We start from the raw sequence: 24498 nt of genomic DNA, 5'->3' as shown, positions 1-24498 counted from the left end.
AAGTATAATAATCCTATGTTGTTTCTTTTTCTTTTTAACAACTCAGATATCAAATGAAATTACAGGAAGCATTATCCTAAATTTGCAAAGATTCAAGTTCATGATCTTGCATACTGACAAGGTTTTCAGAATGGTTCATAGTTTTGGCTGCCCTCACTTTTGGGTTCCTGACTCAAAACCCACATCAGGCTCCACTGCTTTGAAAATCACAAAGAGTGAGCCTTTCACAGAAAAAAAATGGCTCTTTCAGGGTATTTTCGTGGGTACCCAAAATAGAGAGCCATTTGTTTAAGTCTTGGCTTTCAAGAAATCCCAAAAAAAGTGGGCTGTAAGATGCAAAAACGTTGCCAAAGAACATGTGCTAAAAAAGACAACAGACATCTTTGATGTTTTGTACTATCAGAGCCTCATAAAATACGAAAACATTAAAAAAAAAGAAAAAAGAAAAGCAGCTAGTCATTCCTTTGCCCATTGACAGCTCCCTGTTCTGGGAACGGTCCACCAGTGAAACTGTTTCAAGCTGCCATTCTGTATTTGGGAACCGGTGATTTCCTGTCTTGCATGCACGACTGTTAACATTCCTTGGTGTAAACACCGCTGTTATTGTGAGCACGAGTGTGAGTGAGTAACAGCGCTTATGATCCCAGAAACATGCCTCAGCTGCACGGCTCTCTGAAATTGAATTAGCTTCACCTCTTTTTCCTTTCCCCAAGGCAAAAACACCTGGAGGGGAGTGAGCATATATATACGGCGTTTTTAAGCAGCTGGTTTGTAGAAAGCACAATAACAACGTAATTGGGCCAAGATGGTCATCGCAACCGTGCTTTCTTAAGCTGGCTCAGACAGCTTCCACTCCCGCCTTATGCCGGAGGGATCGCTCTCGCCAGGCGCACGCAGGGGAAGCCGCGGTCCCGCCTCCGAGGTGAGGTAAGGCCGGGCCGGGGCAGGCCCTGCGGCGCGGGATCGCGCGGGGAGGCGGCGGGCGGGCAGGTGAGGGGCCTGAGGGCCCGCGCCAGAGCCGCAGCCGGGAGCGGAGCGGCCCCGGGGGCCGGGCGGGGGCGGGAAGAGAGGCGGGAGGCCGGGCCTGGGCCGTCGCTCCCTTCCGCGCTGCTCCGGAGGCCGGGCCGGGCCCAGCGGGCAGCGACGCGAGGCGCCGTCTTTCCGCTCGTCGCGGCCTGCACCGCCACCCCGCCTCGTCCCCTTCCCCACCGCTCCCCGGTACCTGCCGGCGTTCCCAGGGCCGCGGGGCGGCGGCTTCTGGCGGCGGTGGCGCTGCCTGCGCGGATGTGCCGGGCCCCGCCGCGAGGAGGGGAAGGGGCGGGGGTGGGGGCGGACGCGGGGCCGCTTCTCGCCCCTGCCAGGCGGAGCGGAGGGGCTGTGGGGATCGCCGCGCTGCGGGGCGGGCCGCGCCCTCCCCTTCTGCTTTTGGGCTCCGAGGAAGGAACGCGACGGGGTTCTGTGGGAGCAGATATCGGTGGCAGCGCCCAGCTACAAACCCGCCCCCAAAATAAGTGTGTTTTTTTCTTTATGGTTTGAGCGCTTATCAAGGCACCGCGCTTGCTACGGCCTCAGAACCGGCCGCGGGGCTGCGGCTCGCGCTGCGGGAAGGCCGCTGTCCGCGCGGGTTCCTCAGGGAGCGCCCGCCCGCTGTTCCGTGGGCTCAGCGCAGCCGGGGAGTCCCTGCAGAACGGTGGCGTGCAGTTAGGTTTTGTGCTCTTCCACGGTGACAGTCACAGAGATCTGTGCTTCTATAGATTAGAATCCCAAAATGGGGAAGTGTGTTGTGCTCTGTGTGTTGTAAGCTCCCTTGTATTTAACTGTGACACAAACACTGAGGTGCAAGAAAGCTCTTATCTCTGTAGCAAAGACCTCCCTGCAACACCAGACTTTTTTTTTCCCCCGATTTAACAAGTGTGAACCACGCTTCTTTATTGCAGTGCCTTTAAAGCTTTTTGTCATAGCAGAAAGTTTACCCCCAAAACCTTATCCAAATGCTGACTCCCACATCCAATTGCACAAAGCAGATTTCCCCCCACATTCATACAAATACTGTGGTATGGGCTGAAGTGGAATTCACTTCTTCAGTGCAGTGTTCAGGTGCTTTTCCATCAGCATTTCAGAGTCCAGCAATACTTGCTTTTTGGTTCCACAATTAGTTCAACATCAGTGTTTCAAATAGGCAGAAATTCAGGGAAAACTTGCTTGGAGAGGCACAGCAAACTGTAACGACCCTGGTGATTCAGAGCCGTTGGACCAATGTCTTACAACATGCAAAGTCAGGTAGATTTTAAGGATCTGTCTTTGCACGCTTCCTATGTTATATAATTAGTTTTAGAAGAAATGGAATGTATGTTTTCTCTTAATTCTTCTGATTAAGATCCTCAATTAATTAAACATTTCCACTACAAGTCAGTTTACAGTTGGTTAGACATACACTGAAACTGAAGAATTATGGGCATTAGGTTCACCATGTTATTGATGGCATCAGAACTATAGCCATGTCATGCAGGTCAGGTGTTTGCTAAAATTACCATACTGTATATGAATCAAACAAGTGATTTTTATGGTATAAATAAAGTCTTAAGTATGTGTATTTTTGTAAAGAACAGCATATTGCATTACCTTTTAAGCAGTTAATTCTCACTATAAGCCCATTCCAAAGCTATGGGACATTGTCTTTGGCACAAGTGGAGGGAAGGTGTGGCAGCATGTATGCACAGCAGAGAAGGGTTCCAGCAGGATCACAAGGCCAGGATATTTGCAGGGGCAGAATATGTTCTGCTGAGGCTGTTCTGTTTTGTTATGCTGAAGGGAATATGGTATTTCAGCCCAGTGAATGGGTAGTACCTGGATTCCATGACTTTTTTCACCAGGTTTTACATTAAAGAAAAATGTGAAAAAGCTGCACAACATGGCATTCTGTAGTGTAGCATCTAAACTCGTTTGCAGTTGCAGGTTTGTTTTTGTTTTTAAATTGTAATTGGTGCAGGCCCATGAGTAGTAAAAAAAAAGAAGTAAAATACCCTGTTTATGTCAGTGTAAGCCATGACAACACCAGTAGTGGGGACTCCAGTGAGGCTCTCTCCTTGGCCAAGAAATGAATTGCGTAATTAAAATAGAGTTACAAAACCTAACTTACATGATGGATAAGCACACGTCCATCACTTACCTGAAAAAAAAACACAGTCTGAGGCTTTCACTCCATTTAAGCCGGGACACAATTCCCACCAGCTGCATTACAAAATCTGAAGGCACAGTTCTGTCCTTCAGCGCCGCCCCATAAGTGCATGCAGGGTCCCTCACATTCTGACTTGTTTCAGTAGTCTCATGTTTCATCACCACTGTTGCTTTTACAGAACTTGTTAACAGTATTAACTCCATCATCGGTATTATTAACTCTTTCAATAGTATTAACTCTCTAGACTCAATAGTGTGAAATGGCAATAAAAGTATTTCAAATCCTTTTTGATTTAAACAGATTCCCACCTCTAAACACTGATTCATTGATCATTTTTCAATATTATAACAGTATTTCATGCAGGTCTAATAAAAGTGACTAAAGTGTTTAACAAAAAAAGTTTATTACCAAAATACAATATTAAAGTCAATACGTGACAAACTCCTGTAAAGCAAAATAAATTATTCTAACATTGTACAGTATTTCAGAAGGTAGTTAAAGTAGTACTACAGACTTTGCTTCATAGTTCCAAACAGTCATCTATCAGGAACACAATCCTAGAGAGAGCTTAAGGCATGCAGCTTAATGTGCTGGATAATTTCATAAAACGAAAGTCATCCTATTTAATAAGATACAGTATCAGCATTAACTGCAGTCTTTACATGTCAGTTTTCTAATTTTTTTTATACTTTGGCTATAAAAGCAATGCCATAGTGTTACAATACCTTTTCTTAAAAAAATACATGTACCCATGTCCATGAATTATCAAATGCAAATGTAAATTTCTATTAAATATATCTTAACAAATGTTACTTTGAGCACCAACTGTACATTTTAAAAAAATGATTAAATAAGTGCTTCTGAAAGAGGAAAATACAATAATTCTGACTGAATCCCATTTCTCCAGGCCAAGCATAAAATGGAAAGATGAAATATGCACCTATTTATCATTATAGCCTAGTATGAATGAAGTTTTCTCATTAGTAGGAGTACAGGCATTTAAAATCAAAGCGATAAGTTACAGTTCATTTTGTGGACTAAACTCTAATGAAAACAAACAGGAAGAGAAAAGCTGATGAGCTGAGTGCAGTGACAGAAGATCCAAAAAATGTTTTAGAACCTTAAAAAAAGGGGAAGACTGCAGTGTTAGTGACTTTGAAATGTGCTTGAAAAACCCTTATATAACATGCAGCCAAGCCAACCATATGCTTTCTAAAGCAGATAACCTGAGAAATACTTTGCTTTCAGAAACTAAGCCTATAATTACTTCACATGCAGAACTTCTGATAAAGGCCATGGGAATTGTGAGTGGGTAACTAACAGCAAGCAGCACGGGGACAGTTAAAAATGCTTCTGTGCCTCCAGGAAAGAATACTTTGTTGGCATTTAGTAGATGGATAGCAGGTTTTAGAGGCAGCTAGCTTGATACCATTGCGTAGTAACCCATGGTTTAGCAGAAAAAAAGCATCAAGATTGCAAAGAGCAATTGTAAATAGATACGTCCTGGTTCCTAATCCCATTACAAGGAGTCTTGGTGCATTATACTTACTGCTGCAAGTGTGGCCTGAACACAGACCTAAACTGTTAACTTCAATTCAAAGCTACTTACTTATCTTCTCAGTTTGTGAATACAAGTTTTTCACCTTTTCTCTCTCACTACCAGAGCAACCTGACATAACTATCCCTTTATGCAAAAATAAGAACGTGGCAAACTATGGTTTCTGTGCATACTGACTGATAGAGTTTCACTATCTCTAATTCATTTTGACGTGATGTGAATAAATCATGTTTTTCAAATGTAAAATCCTGTTGTAGAAATATGAAAAATAACTTTTAACAAAAAAATAGTACTTGCTTCGCATTTGTATTTAAAGTATCCCAACCACCTTATAAAAATGCTTGGATGTCATATCACGACCAATTTTTAAAGTAAAATATATACTTTTTGATACCTAATTTATAAACAAAGTAATATATATTTAATCCAAAGAACAAGTTAAGGAAATAGCTTACAAAAACCACAAAATGTAGCTGGAATCTTCATGCCTTTTGCCCTAGCATTTAGACTTCATGCTATATCATAAAGTTGTAACCAGACTTGTTTTTTTCTCTTCCTCGTTGCCACTTTCAGTCAGCAGTGCACAGCACACTGTGTGCTATATACACATGTACGTACAGCACCTTCTTGGATTTACTGTTGTAGCTTACTTTCTGCTAGCAGAAATGCATAAATGGGAAATAAAATGCTATTTTTCTAAGAGCAAGTCATTTTTAAGTAATAAGCTAATAAAAAATCAGGTAACTGCATTCCATGTCAGGAACTAGGCATGCTTCTGTGCTACTGCCATTCTTTAAAAGCAGAAATAAACAGCTACACTAGAAAGTTCAAATCATGTTATGAAAGGGCTTGTTCAGAAGTGCTACGATTTCATTCAACTGAAATGTATATCCCAAACAATTCAGATAGCCAACTTTATACATAACCTCCAAAAGTTGCCTGGTAATTAGCCTGATCCCAACTGACACATAGATGAACATCTTCTACTGCACACTGCTGTTAGCAGGAAAAATAAGGGAGAGACTTCCACGTGTTCCTTAGAAAACAAAGCAATCCTCAATTTCCTTTATAAATTCATACTTATAAACTAGCAAAAGTTATTCTACAACTGACTGGTTTCGATGATTTTGCTTAAAATACTGTTTGCTGTGTTTTGTTTTTTGAAATATAACTTTCTGTAGGAAGACTGTTTCTATGAACTATTTCTACAGTGACAACTCTGCCACACAAATGGGAAATTCAGACAGCCAGTGGGATTTTGAAAACTCCAACGCATGTAGGCATTTCTCAAAATCCCAGCTTATGCTCATCCACATCCTTGGGATCTACATAGGTTTAAAAATCTCTTAGTAGTAATTATTGTTAACACCTTGATCTCATTAGAAAACAGTCCTCATATGTATTGCAAAGTAATTACTGCAAGTTACAAGTGACATATGAGATGCTTGGTGTTGCTTTTTGTTTGTTTGTTTAAGTTTTTTTAATAGTTCTGCTGAATGTGTTAATAAAGCCCTTAAGATACAGCAGGTCATTATTATAAAGAATCTTTTACACATAATCAATTAAAAAGATGTATGCTATTAGTTAGGATCCAATTGGAGAGATAGTTACTAGCAAAATGCTTCTAGGCTACTCAGCTCCTGGTGCTCTAAATCAACAGATAGGATACCACTCTTTTTTGAAACACAGCTTAGAGTTTGTAAAGCCTTAAAAATAGACTGGGAAAATGAAATGCCTGGGCGTATGTGCAAGCACACACATGTCCTCACCCACCTCCCCTCTCTACCTTCAGGAATCCAGGCTGAGTTAGATGAGATCACACTGTAAATTTGTATCTGGTGTGTTGCTAGTTTCAAAAAAGAGAGTAACACAGTTATTTGCCTAAATATTTGGAAAACACCAAAGCTTTTCAGTTGATATAAAGCTTTCATACCTTTGGGTTTGAACACACTGTACTAATGCATTATTCCTGACTAGTACCTGTCAACAAAAGGAAAAAAAGCAACAATCCTGCATTCTTGGCACCATATAGAGAAATAACAGGTTAACGTGGATTGTTCTCTTCCCTGCTCCCAGTATTTATCTCTAAAATGATTCATCGATCCCTGGTTAAAATTTTATATTCTCACTGAAACAAGGACTTAGGATGGGAAATCATCAAGTTTTGTTTGCAATTCTTCTTTTTAGCTTCTCAGGCAAAATTAGCAAAGAAAGAAAATATTCACTCTAGGAAATCCTCTCTTCAACTTACTGCTTCACCTAGTTTGTGTTCTGATTTGTGCTGTGGTCCTTATTTAGGATAATATTTATTATTTCACCCTCATGTTCTTTCATATGATCCAGCAGATTTTCTTTGTTGGTAGACTCAAAACCACAAATACAGCAGCAGAAGAGAAGCACACAGTATTCTGTGCCAAGATGGGGTAGAGTGGAGTTCTTTTCTAAACTGCATGAGGTATTCATCAAATTAGGCTTTTCATTTTCATCAGAACCTGAAATTTCATTATTAGTCTGGTTAGTAGACTCTGTAAAGGACACCAGGTTGTCTGAACTTCCTAGAATAGATACAGTACTTTCTTCTGTGCCTTCTAGTAAGGTTTTGTCAGGAAGCTGTCCCTGAAACCTGAAAAAATAATAAAAACTTGAAACAACTATCAAAATGTACAGTGGTTGCTTTTTGATGGGAATTTTACTTTGGATCAGAATTGGCTCATTTGAAAATTCTAGATAATAGGTTTGAAAGTAGACCTGATTTACCTGCTGCTTTGTGAAATTGCATCGTTAATAGCCTTGTTGACTTGTTCGTAGTTATAATTTTGGTCACTTGCATGTTTCCACATGTGGGACTTCAGGGAAGGGGGATGGCTACATACATATCCACAGAGAGAACACCTAAGGAAAAGAAGTGGAGAAGAGATGCATTTAAGAGTTAAGTTTTACTATAATGGTAATGCATTTTTTTCTCCCAAAAGGATGACTGAGCAGTAAGATACACATCAATCCTCATAACTAGGTGAAATAAGTTTGCACAATTTCATTCTACAATGTAATTTATAGAGTATGAGAATTTAAGATCGGCTTTTTAAACTCCTTAAACAACTTAACTGAAATCTTATCTATTTGACCTGTTAAATCTGTTTAAATACTGCAAAAATGAAATAGTTCTAATGACTGCAGAAACATGGAGTATATCTGTATGGCAGCTGGCAGGCTGAGTTTTCTCTGCCATTGCTCTGAACCAAGCAGAAATTGTAATAATTAGCACTGCTAATTTAAACAGAATTGATAAAGCCTTTCTTGGTGCAGCATGTATTAGTTTATTTGAGGATCACAGAATTGCAGAAGTTGGAAGGCACCCCTTGAGAATATCCTGCTCCATCCAGCTGTTCAAGCAGGAGAAACTAGAGCAGGTTCCCAGGGCAGCATCCAGTCAAGTTTTGGAATATATGTGCAGACTGAAACTCATACACATGACAGTGTTTTGTCCATAACGTGGTCCATCGGGTCGAGGTACCACAAATTTTCTATCTCCCTGTAGAACAATGTCCTGTAAGGTGTGCTGTCTTGTTCTTCAACTCAGTTCGAATTTTATACATAAAATTTAGAAAAAAATAACATCCTAAAAAATCCTACTTATTAAACTGTATTTGTCTTTTGAGGAACAACAGTTTGAGAAATGCTTTTCAAATTTTAGCTGTATTTTTTGGTCCTCTTAAATTTAATTTAGACTTTTGGATACAAGGCTTTTATGTATACAATTCCAATTACTTAGTATAGGAACAAGAATTCAGCGTATACTTCAATAAATTAAACAGAACTACAAATGCTTAATGCAGGTAATAATTGGTACATCTTTCTATCTTTTTCCCAATAATCCAATCTCTCTTTCTAAAAGCAGCTGCAAATTCAGACTATTGACACTCAGATAAATACACAGCAGGATTCAGGATGGAACAACAAATGTTTCCTCCTCCTGTGCAGAACAGCTGAAAAACCTTGAAAAGTAAATAATATTTGTGTAGCAATATATTGCATACTTACAGACACAAAAAACCTTACGAATAAATCCCAAAGGACTTTTCCCATACATGAGCATACAGCAGAGGAAGTATTTTTTGCACGTGTTTCTGAGATGATAAATTAGTCCTTGCAGTGTGAAGGAGAGAAGTGATGCTAGATGACATCACTCCACTGCTGCCTTTATGTAGGAGCATAATTCTGTCCTGCTGCAGAACAACAGGCCTGTCCTAGCCCAACTTATCTCTGTTACGTGATTACGCACATTCAGTTTTTCCCTTTTCCTTCTAATTTGAAGCCTTGTAAATAAAACAGACGCTTTCAAAGATAACTTCACCCTCAGATCTAAACTCTAAGTATTTCTGAGAATGCTTTTTCAAAACAATGCCAGCATTAAATGTAAGATAAAAGGCAGACCTCACTGTTCACTTACGGATAAAATTAGGCCAAAATGAGATTTTGCAAAACACAAACTAAAAGAAATAATGTTGAATCTATTCCATATGCATATGCATTCCACTAGTGTTTTATTATGTGATGTTATGTAACTTTTTCTGCACAACTCATACAACTGGGCTTCAGTGGGTTGGTACATGCTGAATGAAGCAATAGTTCAGTGTTTTTAACCCCTCTTAATTAGTCTTTTTTTTTAAATGCATTAATTTGAACAGGTAATTTACTACCAGATTTACTTTGCTGAGAGCATGAGCTAAATGCTGTTGACTGCTTTAGCATACATCATCAAAGAAGAAACTCAACTTTTAGTCTGATGCTATACGCTTCATGATCTTTATCTAGAATATGACGTATATTAAATGAAATATTATGGGTAACATAACCACTCGTATTACTTTTATTTAGGGCAGTGTGATTCAAATCTGGATTCTTACCAGGGCTGTGCCCAGAGTAGGATATTAAACAAAGCCAGAAAACATTCCTGGGCACTGGAATGTAATGATTTATAATTGTTGGAAGTGGTTTTGGCACATGCATTCTCCCAAACAATTCTGAGCATGCTTTGGTAAGTAACACAGTCAAGTAACCTCTTGCAATAAGCAGTTTAAATGCAACTACACCATTTTGGAAAGAAAGAGAGACATCCCCCATCAAACCTCTTTCAAAAAAAAAAGTCACTGGAACAAAGAATGCATCTAGGAGGGAAAAGAATATAATCTGAACTCTGCCTTATATCTTGAATACAAAATCACTACTATCACAGCTTTTTGCTAAATCCAAACTGTTACATACTTGTACTGTTCCATTAGCTGCACTGCCTGATGCTCCTGGGGGTGACGCCTCATATGGCATTTCAAGCTATTCATATTTGTGGTGGCGAAGTCGCATACTCGACATCTAAAGAGACAACAACAATCTGACAATTAACTGCTAGCACTATTCCAGAAATAAAATCTATGAGAAAGCAAAGGTATCTGGAAAGACTGCAATTGAAGGCTAACAACATTAACAGAAGTCTAAGTGATGACATTTAACCTTTAATTTTTGGACCATGAGAACCTTTTGCAATCCCAAAAAGTCTCCAACTTTGAGCTAGAATCACTATGCATACAGATCATGTTCTGTCCTCATGTCTACCTTATGGGCCTCTTCTGAAGCTGATAAGCATTACGATCTGTAAGTGATGTTCTTGAAGCAGTCATGATATAAGTTGCTTGGCTATACTGTGCAAAAGCAGAATATGACCATAAAAACTATAGGAAGACAGTGCACTTAGAAGTGAGTATTGTTCCTTAAGAACGTGTTCTAATTTATGAAATAATACACATTTCTCGTGACATTATAAAAGCCAAACTGCCAATTAAGTAATAAAACACCTAAGTTTCAGAGCATTATAACTGAAGTAAAAGTCACGGACTAGATCAACACATCTAGATTCAAGTGCCCTAAGACAAGTGTGTCTCACCACACTCAGATTTTGGGTTTTTTTGACTGCTGTCATGGTATCTTTACACAAAAATACATAAAACAGTTCTGATCTCAATCAGGATCCCTGGATTTGGATTCCAGAGTCCTTCACAAAGTACTAAGCTATGCATAAATATCAATATATTACTACATAACCTTCCTATATATAACATTAAAATAGATCTAATGGAAGTCATCAGGATCAGCTAAAATTTCACATATTTATCAGGATTTCAGTTGTTTCTATTTCCAAATGGTAAAATGTCCAAACATTACTAAATTGGGTTTACAGGGTGAAAAAGATTGAGACTGCAGGACATTTAACTTGAAATTAGTCACTTTATTATTGAAAGGATTTAATTGCACAGTATTAAAATCCAGGAGGTATCAAATCTACAAAAATGCATCATTAGAGGCTATATATACAGTTTCATTTCCAGCAATTTTTGTTAAATAAGTAAAAAAGTATTTGTGTGGGTATAAAAATAGCTGCAATGTAGTTAGGTTGCTATCTGACATTATGAATGGCTTGAGGAATACATGTTTCAAAATGAGAAATACCACGACTACTGGATCTTTACTGTTTTTAGGCTGTGGCCTGAGTATCCTGCCAGGTCTGCAAATGTATCTAAAGGGCTTGTGCAAAAATGATAAGAAAAGCAAACTGGATCAGTAGGCTTAAATTCAGTATGGATCAGTCTATATCACCAGTGGAAAAATTTCAGTGGTTCCTATATCAAACAGGCTAGCTAGCACTAACTCAGAGGTTAGCAAGACACTACAGGTCTGCTGTTCCAACCCCATCAAGTAACAAATAATGGCAGTAGGGAAGATTCTGAGAAAAAGAAAAATCTGTTTATATTGCACACTTGTTCTCTGAGCAAACATCTTGCAAATTTTTGGCAGTGATACTGGATATCATTATAATGCACAAATCAAAATAAAACATCCTCTGTTTTACAATTTAGCCAAAAAAGAAAGGCCCAGACTGAGCTCAGCATTTTCAGGTGTTGAGTTTCCAGAATTTGTGCTAAAAAGATAAAAATTGTATTACATCTATTTTCTAGCCACTAGAGAGGGACAGAGATCCACAGCAAATAAGCTGATTTAAATTGCAGGAGTTCATGTAATATGCTTTATTTTTTTCTGCTGAGGAACTGAACTATACAGTATTACAGCCAATTTTAGATATCAAAGTTTCTACATATATCCACGTAACATCCTTTATAGAAAAGCTGTATCTGATCCCAAATGCATTAATACTGTTTGAAACCTGTATAAAAGCTAAGGGGGCTGGGAACATGACAATGGGCAGAACTCTGCCCAACTGAATAAGCCAATACATTATGAACACACCTTGTCTCCAACCTCCTTCAAAAAGAACTGTGTATCTTGCTGTTTGCTTTACTGCTTTAAAACAAAGCTTAATGGCAATGGAGAACATTTTGCAAGAAGGCAAATCCAAAATAAAGTGTTAAAGGAGTCTGCTAAATATATTATTACTAGGGGGCAAAGTTGAGTATTATAAGGTATTTGCTTCCCTTTGCACATCTGGATGCTTCAAACTGAAAACAAGCTGTTTTCACCTAACATCCTGGAGATGATAGCAAAATTTAATTACCTAGTTTGAGTCAAACAGTAACTGTGGCTTCTTCAAAGCTGCAGTAAAATTACTGCATCGACATTCTTTAACAATATGTTCAAAATTCCATAAGCAACACATTCTTTTTAGTTAAAACAAGCAGTCTACGAGCCTAGCATTAGTTAGCAATAACTGAGACACTTACCTGTATGGCTTATCAGAGTTATGGATTCGTCTGTGATTTCGTACGCCAACGTAAGTTGTGCTGGTGTAGTCACATACATCACATCTGTACAGTTTCTGAACTGAAGACTTACTTCCTGCATAAAAAAAATACAACATTTTAAAGATTTGCATCCAGCATTGTATGAAGTTCTCAGATGATAATTTCAGCACAGCTGAAAATTATGAAACGTAAGTTAACTTTAAAGGTAATACTTTACTGGAGCAAACTGGCAATGGACATAGAGATAATAAAGGTGTATTTTGTTTACCATGCTGTTCTGCATTTGCCCTACCATTTCCTGGAATTATTAAATTTTTAGGAAGACCCATTCTTACGCTCTATGAACACTTCCATTCTTCTTCCAATGGGGTGAAAATCCTGGGCTACAGCAAAAGCTGGGAAAATGTGAGAGAATGAATCAAAGGAAGAAAAAAAGATGGGCACTGATAAAGGATAAGTTTCTAACTGGCAAATATAGTAAAGACAAGCAAATGGTCTCGTGAAGCACTCAGACTCTTTTTATCATCCACTTTTAGAAGGATCTGAGATAACTTAAAAAAAAAAAAAAAAGAAAAAAAAAGATACTGACCAGATGTATGAAAAAATAATTTGCAACTTCTCCAAATTACTGAAAAGCAATTGCAATAAAAATCGTTTTTTCTTCCAGAATGAAGGAGACTCTTGAAAAATTAATGGTTGCAGAGACAAAGGCTAATGACTAATTTAACACAGGAAAATGTGTGCCCGCAAGTGCACAGTTTGAATATTTTTGGGACATGACTTCGTAGACTTTACCAGTCCTATTCCTGCTCCCTCACTGAATAATGTAGCTTATCTGGGTTGAAATATTAATGTTTAGGAGCAGGGATGGTGTCTTTATACGGGTCTGCTTCCCACTCCAGCCAATCGTGCAGCCTTCACACACTCCTCAAATGAGATAATAGCAGAAATACAAAGGAACAACAGATTGGAGCTATTTAAATAAGCACTACTGTCAAAAGGAGCATCATATTAACATCTAAGGGCTTCCTTTCTGCATCTAACCTGTTCAGTAACCTAAGTTTTAGAATTCTACTTTTCCAGTTGCAAGTCAGGTGTTCAAGTTCACTTCACTGTTATACAAATTGCTATTAGCTGAGTGAGCAGTTAAGCCATTCATCTCAGTTATGTACAGGAGCTTTGAAGGAACTGATACAGACCCCTGGAGAATTTCTCTAATGGGTACTTTAAAGTGCATCCCAAGACCAAAATAAACATATGGTTTATTGTGTAACGGATGGGACACAAAGTAAAGCTCATATCTTGCAAGAACTTCCATAGCTCCTCATGTTCCTATGAAGAACATCTCCAGCACAAACCATCACGTGGTATTGTGAAGAGCTACTCCAAAAATTAGCATTTTTGATTCAACATTTGAAATAATTATGTAGGGCAAGTAGACCAGAGGGTTATTCTGAAGAATACATAATATGCCATATAAAATAAAATAGCAATCAGAATGCACAGATAGTCTGAACCAAAATTTAATAATCCTGTGTGTACAAAGATAAATAAAAATACTTCTTAAGTTTTAATTCAAATTTAACATTGCCAAATTCCTCGCTCACCTGGCATTTAAATAAAAAAGTAATATGGAAGTAATACTTAGCGTGCAGTCTTTGCAGTTCAACATTAATGTTCTTAAAGCAAAATGTATCTATATTTTTCCTACTATATTCTCATATAGCTTTTTAAAATTTATTGCTGTTTAAAAAATATTTAATGCAAATTATCAAAACATTCTTAATTTTACCCTTGGAGACTGTAGTTATTCTTTTATTAATGCACATTTATGCAGAACTCCGATGAACACAAAGACACTGGGCTGCAGATCTACTGTAGAGCAGGAGTTTTATGAAGGTTGAGCTACTGCATGCTGTACTTGAATGGATTTTCCATCATTAATGCCAGAACTTTAGAAAAACAGCTTCTAAATGTATTTTCTGTTATGAATTTGGTATTTTATTGGGCAGTAAGCTTAAAGCAAACAGTATCTAATGAGATTTTTAAAGTGTTATGCAAACATATTATCTAGTGCATAGTTATAAGGGGCTAACCATCCAGTAGCATATACTTAGGAGCAATTATTTATATCAATCAGTACTTTAGTTTTATCCCTTCAACAAAATGCCCATAAATTATAATACACCATATAATCTCTAGCTGAAAGGAAGCAGCAGTTCTGTCCCTGCCTCCTCTGATGGCTTATTTCTTGAGGTTGTAGGGGCTTTTTTGCTTTCTGGGTTGAGGACGTCGGGTCTCTTGAAAGTGAGCACGGAAACCACAGGTCTTTATTCTTGCAACAGTAACAGGTGTTCCTGTAATTCTGCTTATTACCCTATTCCTTCATTATTAGACATTTACAATCCGATCATATCCAGTGTCACCATGCTCCCTTTTAATTTATTGTACAACCATGATGAATAAAGAGACTTTTAGGACTAACTATTTCATAAACAAGAAATGAAACTGTTCCAGCTCAGGCATCTTTCACACAAACAGATGCTATGCCATAAACTTCTTTGTTTTGTGTCGCTTTATAGGGATGACATCTGTTTGACAAGAGATTGCTGTACTGCAGTGGTGTTGCAATTTGATTATAAATTGGTTCTGAAATAATTTAAGCATTCCAAAGTATGAGTTAATACAACTTTAAAAGGAGAACTGTTTTCATTCGAATCACGTTACTAAATTTCATGTGGGGTGAACAGTCAATTAAATTGCCTGGATGTAGCACTTTTATAAGTAATGAGCAAAAATCTATATTTTTAAATTCTCTAAAGTAATTAAAAACAGGAAGTTCTCATGAACAGAGGCTCCTCTTTCAAGGAAGTTAAGTTACAAGGTCAGGATATAAAATCTAACACCTTTTTAAAATGTAGTATCTTCCAAAGCCATCTTCGTTTTCTAACTTGTATACTGAAAGCCAGAAAAAAGATGCAGTGTGAGCTAACAGAATGCAAGGCGAGAGTTACGGATCTCACTTTCTTCTGACATGTGCCATATTGCTTTGGACAAACTGTTAGTGGTTCAGGCCATCCAACCTGCCTCATGCTGGTTAGTATCTTTTTGCTCCACTGTCTATGCTAATGTCAGCAAGGCAAGAGTAGAACCCAGAGTTTCCATCTGCAATCTATGCACTATTACAGTACACATTTTGCTATCTAAATAGAGACCATAGGCGGGACAGAAAAGAGCTATGTACACAAAATGTGAAATATTTTGGCTCACAGTTGTTGAGAGGTGATATAATTACTGCGTTTTCCCACAGCGCTCTAAAATTGCCAAGCACTAAAAATTACACTCTTGCCTAAAGAAGTGTTGTAAATATGTTCAGCAACTAACTCACCAGAGAAGAGGATGCACTGAAAATATAATATTAAATATTGGTCCTCCTAGATACTCAAAGGATTTTAAGATCACAGGATACCCAAAGGATTTTAAAACTACATCTTCCCTAAACTTCAAGTATTGGCTGTTTTCGCCCTATTTCACTATCTTTACACATCAAGTGTGTTTGGTTTTCCTTCAGAGAAAAAACATGATTAAATTACATAGGTAACCAAACATTTAGAAAATGCCCTATTGTTACCCCGGTAACGACTATAGATAGTTTTTCAAATGCCTTACATTTGCCTCTCTAGAGCTAAAATAAACTTTGGACGTTTCATAATTTAAAGAGAAATTTCCAATCACAGAATGGACAGCGTTGTATATATATGCTGATATCGATTATGTTATCATAGTGAGCTTAAAAAAAGGCTGCCTCTGTTTACTTCAGGCTATTTGACAAATACTGTAGCTGTTGAAGAAAGGAAAAAAAGTGTTTTTTTCCCTTAAAATAGCAGAGTAATAATCCATACCAGTTCTCTGTTTTTTAATTGTTTTTGCAAAAAGAAGAAATATGGGATCTAATTACACATGCAAAAAATGTCCTGCCTACTAACAAATGTCCATAAGAGATCTCACAATGGATCGTTTACGGTAAGTTTGCACATTTACATGCATTTAGGTTAGGAATAGACATGAAAACATTTTGGCCCAAAAGAGATCTCAAAAACAGTAAGCTTACAAGTACAGCAAACAAGCAGTTTTACAGACAACTTTTTATTATTTCAAGTGACAATATAGACAGTACCTTCTCTTTCATCTACTTCACTGGAAACTGTTAGTTTGTTGGACGTGGATGTTGAAAAGATATCTGGAAGACCGTGTTGCTCTCTCTCATGATTTCGCAGTTGGCTCTGAAAACACAATTTCCCATGTTTAAATATACACTACAAACATTCACTGGCTACTTCAGACACTGCAGTGATTTACACGTTGTTACTCAAGTTTTAACGACAACTGTTATAATATGTACATTAATGTATACACAGATTATCCCTCAGTTAGTTTACTAGAAACAAAACCAAAATACAGAAATCAATTAATAACATAAAGGGTTGATGAAAGTAACTGAGATGCTTATGTGATTTGTGTTAATTTTTTATAAAATCTGTTCTCTAGAGAAGTGTCAATATACATTTCATACACAGCTATACCACAAGGTGTTGATTTTTTTTTCTTTCAAGCTTTTTCTTTTCCCTTCTGTCCTTCTTCCTCCATTCTCATATACAAGTGGCAAACAGTTATTCCACCAGAATTATTATACTTCAAAAGCAATATGAGAGGAGAGGCTAGAGAATGGTTTGTATGAAAATAGGCTCAATTTTCTTATTGCCTATTGACTTAAGAATATGTTACTGTAGTTTCTACTTGCCTGGTGAGAAGGAGGGGCAGCCTTTTTACCCAAGCTCTACATTTTTTTTCAAATTTGGACTAGACAACAGGAAATAGGGGAAAATTTGCTCTACCACTGCCTACAATTGTTTCAGTTTTAAGACTGTATTCTGTTGCTATTTATTCTATGTTCCTAATTACTGAACTGAGTATACAGGAGCACATGCACCAGCACTAATGCTTAATACTGACATAATACAATATTCTGCTCTGGCATGTCATATTTCGGATCTTAGTTCTACAGAACATCAAGCCCCAAACAGCAGAGGAAGAAAGAAAATAAGCTGTTTCAGTTTCTGTCATTATCACCAGTTACTATTACTTTTGCTCACACTTCCAACTAGTCTGAATGTTTGAGAATTCTTTTAAAGTTTCAGCTATTAAGTTCTCTGAAGCTTCCACTTCTTTAGCTGGTACAGGTTAGCAGAACAACAGGATATTAAGATGTCCATTAGCTGGTTCTCATGAAAATAACTTACATGAGGAAGATAGTTTATTTCAGTGGGTAAGGCAAAGTAATTATAGCTGAATGGTATATCTGAAAAGCACTGCTGGCAATAATCTCCAATTGTAATGAAAATGAAGCCAGGATGTCAGGATGAATGTAGATAGAAAGCAGGATCAACAGTTATAAAAAAGCAGGAAAACAGGTTATTTAGCTATTATAGACAAACTCAGAAAATAACTTTACCTTATAATGAAAAGATTCTTCACACTGCTTGCACTGATACATTCTTGTTTTGCAGTGGTTGATCATGTGGCTCTCTAAATCCTTACTATTGTCAGCAATGTGTTCACAGATAGGACACTGATAGGGCTGCCTCTGACGATGGACTCTCAAATGCTGTTTTATGTAGCCCTTATTACCGCTGCTGTAGTGGCAGAGGCGACAGCGGTAGGGTCGGTCTACATTGGGTATATATTCTACTAGGTTACTTCCTGGAATATTTGCATCATTTGCATTTTGGCATTGTGCGTTGTCTTGTAATTCTTTCAAAATGTCATCATCAGAAGCATTTTGATCTGTCCTCTCCTTCAGTTTTTCAATGACAGTGAGTAGAGACATACTGATGCCCATTTTAATTGGTGCTTCTGATAACTCTGGCCTTTCTTTCTGTATCTCAACTATTGCACATTCACTTTGGTTTAAGCCAGTAAACTCCTCTGACGGATTCTTAAGCGAGGATGCCACTCTAGAACGAGCCATGCCTGGCCCATCAGCCTCTCCCTGCCCTGTATCTGCATCCACAGAGTCTTCCCCAGTCAAAGTCCTCAAGCTAGACATTGTTAGCTCTGCAGCTCTGATAGGCATTGTAACAAGAGCTTCTGCAGCTAGTGAGTGTAGTCGTAAAGACTCTGAATTTGTCCTTCTTCGTACAGGAGGTGCATTTTCATCAGTTGTTACATTTTTTATAGAGCTTAATTCATTATCTTTTTTCTCAGTATTATTCCATCCTATTATTACTTCTTGGATTTCACCTGAATGATACACTCCATTGGGTTCTTCAGAGGTGGCATTGGATTCCTCCGAGATAAATTTTTTTTCTGTTTCTATGTCAGTGTTCATCAAGAAAGGCTTTTGTAGGACACTTTCCTCAGCACCTGGCAAACGCTCGACTATTACGTTAACGTGACCCTCTTTATTTGGGCTACAATTAATGATTTTCTGTGCTGATGAAAGTAGGCTATCAGTTATCAAATTATCCTGTTCTGTATCTGAAACAGTGTCCTCTGTAGTAGGAGAATGCACTACAGACTGATTTATCATCTCATCCTCTTTTACATTTGTTCCTACTGGTGATTTGCATGACAGTTGCTCAGAATTGCAAATCTGAAGCTGAAGAGTAGGTTCACTATGGATATCTAGTTCATTGTTTTCCAAAGAAAGAACAACTGTGTCCATGCTATGAGGTGTACGAGTTACTGCTGTCTCCGACAAGTTGGCAGTTTCATTTTCTTCCTCAAAGATAGGATAGGAACAGTTAACTTCACCTGCATGTTTCCAAGCGTGCGTTTTCAACATTCGTTGCTGACCACAGGTGTACCGACAAATTAAACATCGGTACATGCCGTACTGCTCGTAGGTATACCATTTCCTCCTACCCATTTCAGATATGTGACTAGACTGAGTGGTATCTTTACATTCTGTATTTCCAGCCCCTGATTTGACATTTCCTTCCACCGTCCCTTGCAAAAATGAGCTTGATGCATTTACACACTGCTGCACGTTTGTCTGGATGCTATTTTTACCTCCATTCTCATGGTGATTTTTGAAGTGAGATTCAAGTTCTTCTTGGTTTTTAGAAGTAAAATGACATTCTGAGCACATCAGTATCACTTCGTTTTTCTGCCCGTGTTGTTTTATATGTTCTTGTAGCGTTAAGAGAGAAGGTGATAGAAATTTACATAGACTGCACTGGTAGCATGTCACCTTCTTTTTGCTTTGTGGAAGACATTCAGTCACAAAATAGTCAGCTTGTAACTCTTCAGTCTTTTTAGCAGCAATAACAGATAGCTCAATTGCTTTAGCTGGGATTTCACAAAGATTATCTGTATCAAAGGACTGTGCAGAAGCATCAGGATGGGAACGTTTTTTCCCTATTAAAAGGCATCTTTGTGATTTCTCACTTTCAACTATTTTGCTTAGCTTCTGGATAACGTGGATTAATGGATCAGTTTTACATTTTCTCTGATCTTCACTGTTTTGTAGTGTTGGGCCAATGACTGTTTCAGAGATCAGTACAGCCTCCTGTTCTCCAATACTTGGCATCAATACTGCAACACTACTTCCTTCTTCCATAATATCTAGGAGAAAAACATTAAAATATTAAAAAGTGTACACAACAATAAAAATACAATCCACTACTATTTAAATTTCTTTACTAAATGTAGAAGACAAAAACCACCAGCTTTATAAAAACTTCCAGAATGGTGATAAAAATAGCCAAATATTTTGAGGACATGAAGTAAATGATATAGATGCTATTCAAAACAGTTGCACAGAGTATTTCCAAAACAGCCTCTGTGTGTCTTCAAGTTGTATAACAGCAAGATAAATATTTTTCTAGCATAAACTCATTAGCATTGTTAGTTATTGTATTTTTTCTTTACAAGGATTATGTCTGAATGCTGGACACTTAAATATACTAATCAACAAGAACTGGTAGATTTGTACTTAAAAGCTGTATGATATGATATGGAAATGTATCCCTAACATTCTCACTCTGATGCACTAATGTCTCCTGAATAGGTAAATGAGTAATTCTGGAATTTATATTATGGTAAATTCCAATATTATATTAGTCATTTCACCTTGACTGTATTAAAGGCCATTCACTGTCAAATTATACTTATTATAAATGTTATTTTCCAGAAAAGCTCTTGTAGCTTTTCCTACAATTCCTTAATTGTAGGGAAAATTGATTTGTACAAAAGTTAGGATTTTATTTTTCTGTTTTGAGGGAAAGCTAAAGGCAGCAGCTATTTCCACTTACACTTCCTTTAAACATATCTAACTATAAACCACAGGCAGTAATGTGGTAGTGGTGGAGGTTAACTGAGAAGCCAATATGTAAAAATTTACATGAAAAGATACTTTGTGATGTGGTCAGAACTGTGGGGTAGGGATGGCTCTGCTGGACAGAAAGTCTTCCAGTGGAATTTACTTCTGAAAAAATGTCTGCAAATAATCTATACAAGTTCTGCTATGTATATAAATAGTTATTTAATACACAATTTATACTTCACATACTGTGTATAAAACGTAAGAGCATAAAGAATGCCAGTTGTTTCTTTTACCAGCTATCCTTGAAACTTTATCCCCCGTTCTGTCATGATGACTTTTTTTCTATTTTTACGAGAAAGACGCACAGGCCAAATCAGAACTTCTACAACTGGCCTAAAGATGCATTAAATCCTCTCTTTTCCACTTCTTGACCTAGTATTTAGCTGGAATTTAATACTGATAATGATTTCTGGGGAACATTGTTTCCTCCGGCACATAAACAGGAATAAAAGCCTTCCTTTGCCCATATGCCCCAGTGACGTGTCAGAGGGAGCTGCAGCAGGGATCTGTTACCAAAGGCAGCACTGCGTGTGTCAGAAAGCTGTTTTTACTAATGTAAATAATGCATCTGTGTTTTCATATTACAGGAGATGCAACAATGTTGGGGAAACATTCACTATAATGGTGGAAGGCTTCATGAGATTGCCCAGTGCAAACAGAAGATCTGCAGACTTATTTGCCGAGGCAACACTGTGGGTACGAATGAAGCACCTTCCTGTTACTGTACAGCACGAAGACAAAGAATTCACATTCAAAGGAACTTAAATAAAAACTGCAAGAAAATCCTTTATTGTACAGGAAAGCAGCGCAAGTGCTTTGATGTTAAATCTAATCTGACTACTCAACACAAGAACATACAATTTCTATTTTAACCTAATATAACGACAACAAAAAGATTTTCTTATATTATTACAGCTAGTGGAGTTAACTTGAGACATGCCTTTCTCACTATTATCAGATTTTTATTTAAAAGCACTATTAGAGAAGATATGGACTACAGTTATGTGATACTTTTGTTCCTCATTTTTTGGATATGAGCATAATATACTGCTTCCCTTAATACTTGTGTCTGAACACACAGATTTTTTGAATCCATCAAGAAATGAACTACATGTAACCACCTGTAATTATTCCACAATGGGACTTAAGTACTTCCACTAATAAAAAGCAGGCTGCTACCATATCTCTGTACGTTAATAGAATCTGCATTTATGAATTTATCTAATGCGGAGACAAATCTTCCAAGGTACTCATTCAGAATAACTGAAATTCATTCTCCATGGGGCTTTGGGAGAGCTATTGGGTGCTGAATTAACGCTCAGATAATATGTACAGGATCAAGACCTTTGGATGCTTTGTACTGAAATGCAGTAAGATAAATAAAATTACTAAAATTGCACCAACAAACTGTAAATAAGCAGAGTGCTGCTTACATTTCCAAAGCATGCCTTATACATTTGTCAGCCTTAAGGGCGCCACAGTTTTTTGCGGAAGCATCCACGATGTCTACAGAAAAATTCTGTGCAGAACTAACTCAAAAGGTGTTTTTATTTGCCATTCAACTTACTGTTTGGGCTGGAGTTCCTTACAATTGAAAAGTTCAGTAAGTGTTGGGAAACTCAGACTCACACTGCAGCATTCGTGTTTGGAACATCTCCTCGAAGCAATAATTCTGAACAAGCAAATATTGGCCCTACTTGTTTCACCTGAAAGCAGAATAGAAATTAAGAGGCAAGACTGCTAAAGACCACACAAGTCAAATGTTGCCACATAATACTGCTAAAACCAGAAAAGAGCAAACACCTCCTGATGCTTGAGCTTTGGATGTCTGTAGCAGCTTGTACGTTATCAGCTGTATAATTATGGTATAGCTGGATATTAATAAAGTTAAGTAGTTCTTCGTTTAGAGTATGCGTAACGCTGACCGGTGCTTTGGTACGCAGAGGGAAAGCAGGACAGCACAGGGATGGCTGATCCCAGCATGCGTCACCCCACCTGCGGGCCCGGCCGCCTCTCGCCGAGGCTGCACCCCACGGGGCAAGGAAACCGCTGCCGGCGGCGCCGCGCCGGGACGGCCTCCCCGGGGCAGCGTGGGAGCTGCGGCTCGGGGCCGGCTGGCTGCTGATTTCCCCCTTCCTTTGCAGGATGCCCCTTCCCGTCCCATGCTGCCGCCAATCCCCGCGCGCTCCCCGCTTTATAGCGCGCAGGTGCCGACAGCGCGGCCCTAAAGCAGCGGGCCCGCGGCAGGCGAGAGGCGGCCGGACTGCGTGGAGCCGGCGGGGGAGGTTCGCCGGGAGCTGCCGCCTCCCGCGCTCCGCACATGGGCTCCGCTCCGAGCACCGCCCCGAGGCCTGCCTGGCGCGACCGCATTTTCGCGCCCTACCTGCCCACCCGCCGGCCTCCGCCGGGCCGCTCCCCGCTCGCGGCTGCGGCGCCGAGGGGCGGCTTGGGGTTAATTTTTATTTTAAACGAGGGAAAAAAAAAATTCCTCACCCCCTTGGACACCGCTTCAAGATGGCGACGATGGAGACCGTATCACGTGACCGGCGAGCGCGGATCAGGTGATCGGCGTGGGGGGGGTATCGCCACTGTGCCGCCGCCTCTCTGCCGTTACCATGGGGACGGGTCCTCGCTGCTGGCAGCGGGCACCACAGTCCGGGCCGGATGTCCGCCATCGGCCCGACAGCAATATCTCGTTATTTATGGCACTACGGCGTGGCTGATCGCCGCAGAAGCCACTACATAAAAGTCCACAGATTTTTGGGGTCTAAAATGATAAATAAATGCAAATGATATCACACACAGCCTAGCGGGAATGGACGAGGGGGTGTTTCAGTGTAAGGCAGCAGGAATATAGAGTTAAAAACGTACACTGCCTGTCAGGGTCAGCCTTGGAAGCTGCGCACCAGAAATGTTACATGCTGTGAATCTGAAATGTTTCATATGAATAATGAGTTTCAGCAGCGGCTCAGGGCTAAGTGATGACAAGTGAAATCTAACGTTTGTTTCCAGAAGGGGACTTGATGTGTGTTGGTGTGGACGCAGTTCAACTTTGGTGGGATCTTGTAAAATTGGAGGGATTTCTCTGCAAGTTTACTTCCTTCTGCAGATGGGAGTTTTGTTAATGATTCCGTGGTGTTTTTTGTATGGGTGAGAGGTGCATTTGTAGTATTGGCTGATTGGGTACTATTTCAAGAGTTTGCCCTGATTTCAATGAGTATTAATTCTTCTCTATTTTGTTACTATGTGTTGTTTCATGTGAAAACTCTCGAAGCTCTGTTTGATTGTATGAAGCTTTAGAACACCTCAAAGCCTATCCTGCGGTCTCTGACTTTAACCTGACCCAGAGCCCCAAATCCAGTAGTACAGATCTCCTCACAGAGATCCAAAGAGATCTAGTCTCCTTCTGCCCAACCAGTGATATGCTGAAATAATGGTTCCTGGGGCAAGTCTTACTTAAGTAGTCTTTTTTTGCGCAATAGATGCAGTGAATGATTTGGAGTTTAAACACCAAGCTTAAAAGCTTACAGCACAAAGACAGCTGGGCTAAGGGAGCTGGATAGAAATTGGTGTTGAGTGCAGGCCCAGCTGTACTTTAGGCTGTGCCCAGCGAGTCAACCATGTGGAG

General features: G+C 38.9%; 3 protein-coding genes and 1 long non-coding RNA gene across 8 annotated transcripts in view; 1 reads left to right on the top strand and 3 right to left on the bottom strand.

Moving 5' to 3' along the window:
* Nucleotides 1–1319, bottom strand: part of DPY19L3 (dpy-19 like 3 (C. elegans)) — a 30893-nt gene extending 29574 nt beyond the window's left edge. For both annotated transcript variants that reach the window (XM_015292482.4, XM_001231904.7), the window contains exon 1: nt 1223–1319. The gene's annotated coding sequence lies outside the window, so the exon portion shown is untranslated. The remainder of the gene's footprint in view (nt 1–1222) is intronic.
* Nucleotides 624–22053, top strand: LOC112533261. Its single transcript, XR_003077224.3, has 2 exons — nt 624–927; nt 21458–22053. It is a non-coding gene; the product is annotated as an uncharacterized LOC112533261 (long non-coding RNA).
* ZNF507 (zinc finger protein 507) lies at nt 3565–23404 on the bottom strand. 4 transcript variants are annotated; one of them, XM_046899649.1, is made up of 8 exons: nt 23364–23404; nt 22438–22576; nt 17997–20110; nt 16662–16767; nt 12464–12578; nt 10002–10106; nt 7494–7628; nt 3565–7359 (listed from the first exon to the last, which is right to left on the bottom strand). In XM_046899649.1, exons 3-8 carry the CDS (start codon nt 20103–20105, stop codon nt 6996–6998), a joined length of 2934 nt encoding a protein of 977 aa, XP_046755605.1. In that variant the 5' UTR covers nt 20106–20110; nt 22438–22576; nt 23364–23404; the 3' UTR covers nt 3565–6995. The 4 variants fall into 4 exon arrangements, with proteins under 4 accessions (XP_046755605.1, XP_414126.3, XP_040563223.1 ...); XM_414126.8 differs by lacking the exon at nt 10002–10106; XM_040707289.2 differs by lacking the exon at nt 22438–22576.
* Nucleotides 22484–23389, bottom strand: LOC124417140 (Krueppel-like factor 16). The gene has a single exon (XM_046899653.1). The coding sequence runs from the start codon at nt 23238–23240 to the stop codon at nt 22857–22859; it is 384 nt and encodes a 127-aa protein (XP_046755609.1). The 5' UTR covers nt 23241–23389; the 3' UTR covers nt 22484–22856.
* Nucleotides 23405–24498: the final 1094 nt, after the last annotated feature.

This window comes from Gallus gallus, chromosome 11 (assembly GCF_016699485.2).
Source record: "Gallus gallus isolate bGalGal1 chromosome 11, bGalGal1.mat.broiler.GRCg7b, whole genome shotgun sequence".
Taxonomy (NCBI): Eukaryota; Metazoa; Chordata; class Aves; order Galliformes; family Phasianidae; genus Gallus; species Gallus gallus.
Note: the sequence above shows the minus strand (reverse complement) of the source record. Positions and strands in the feature narration are given on the sequence as shown.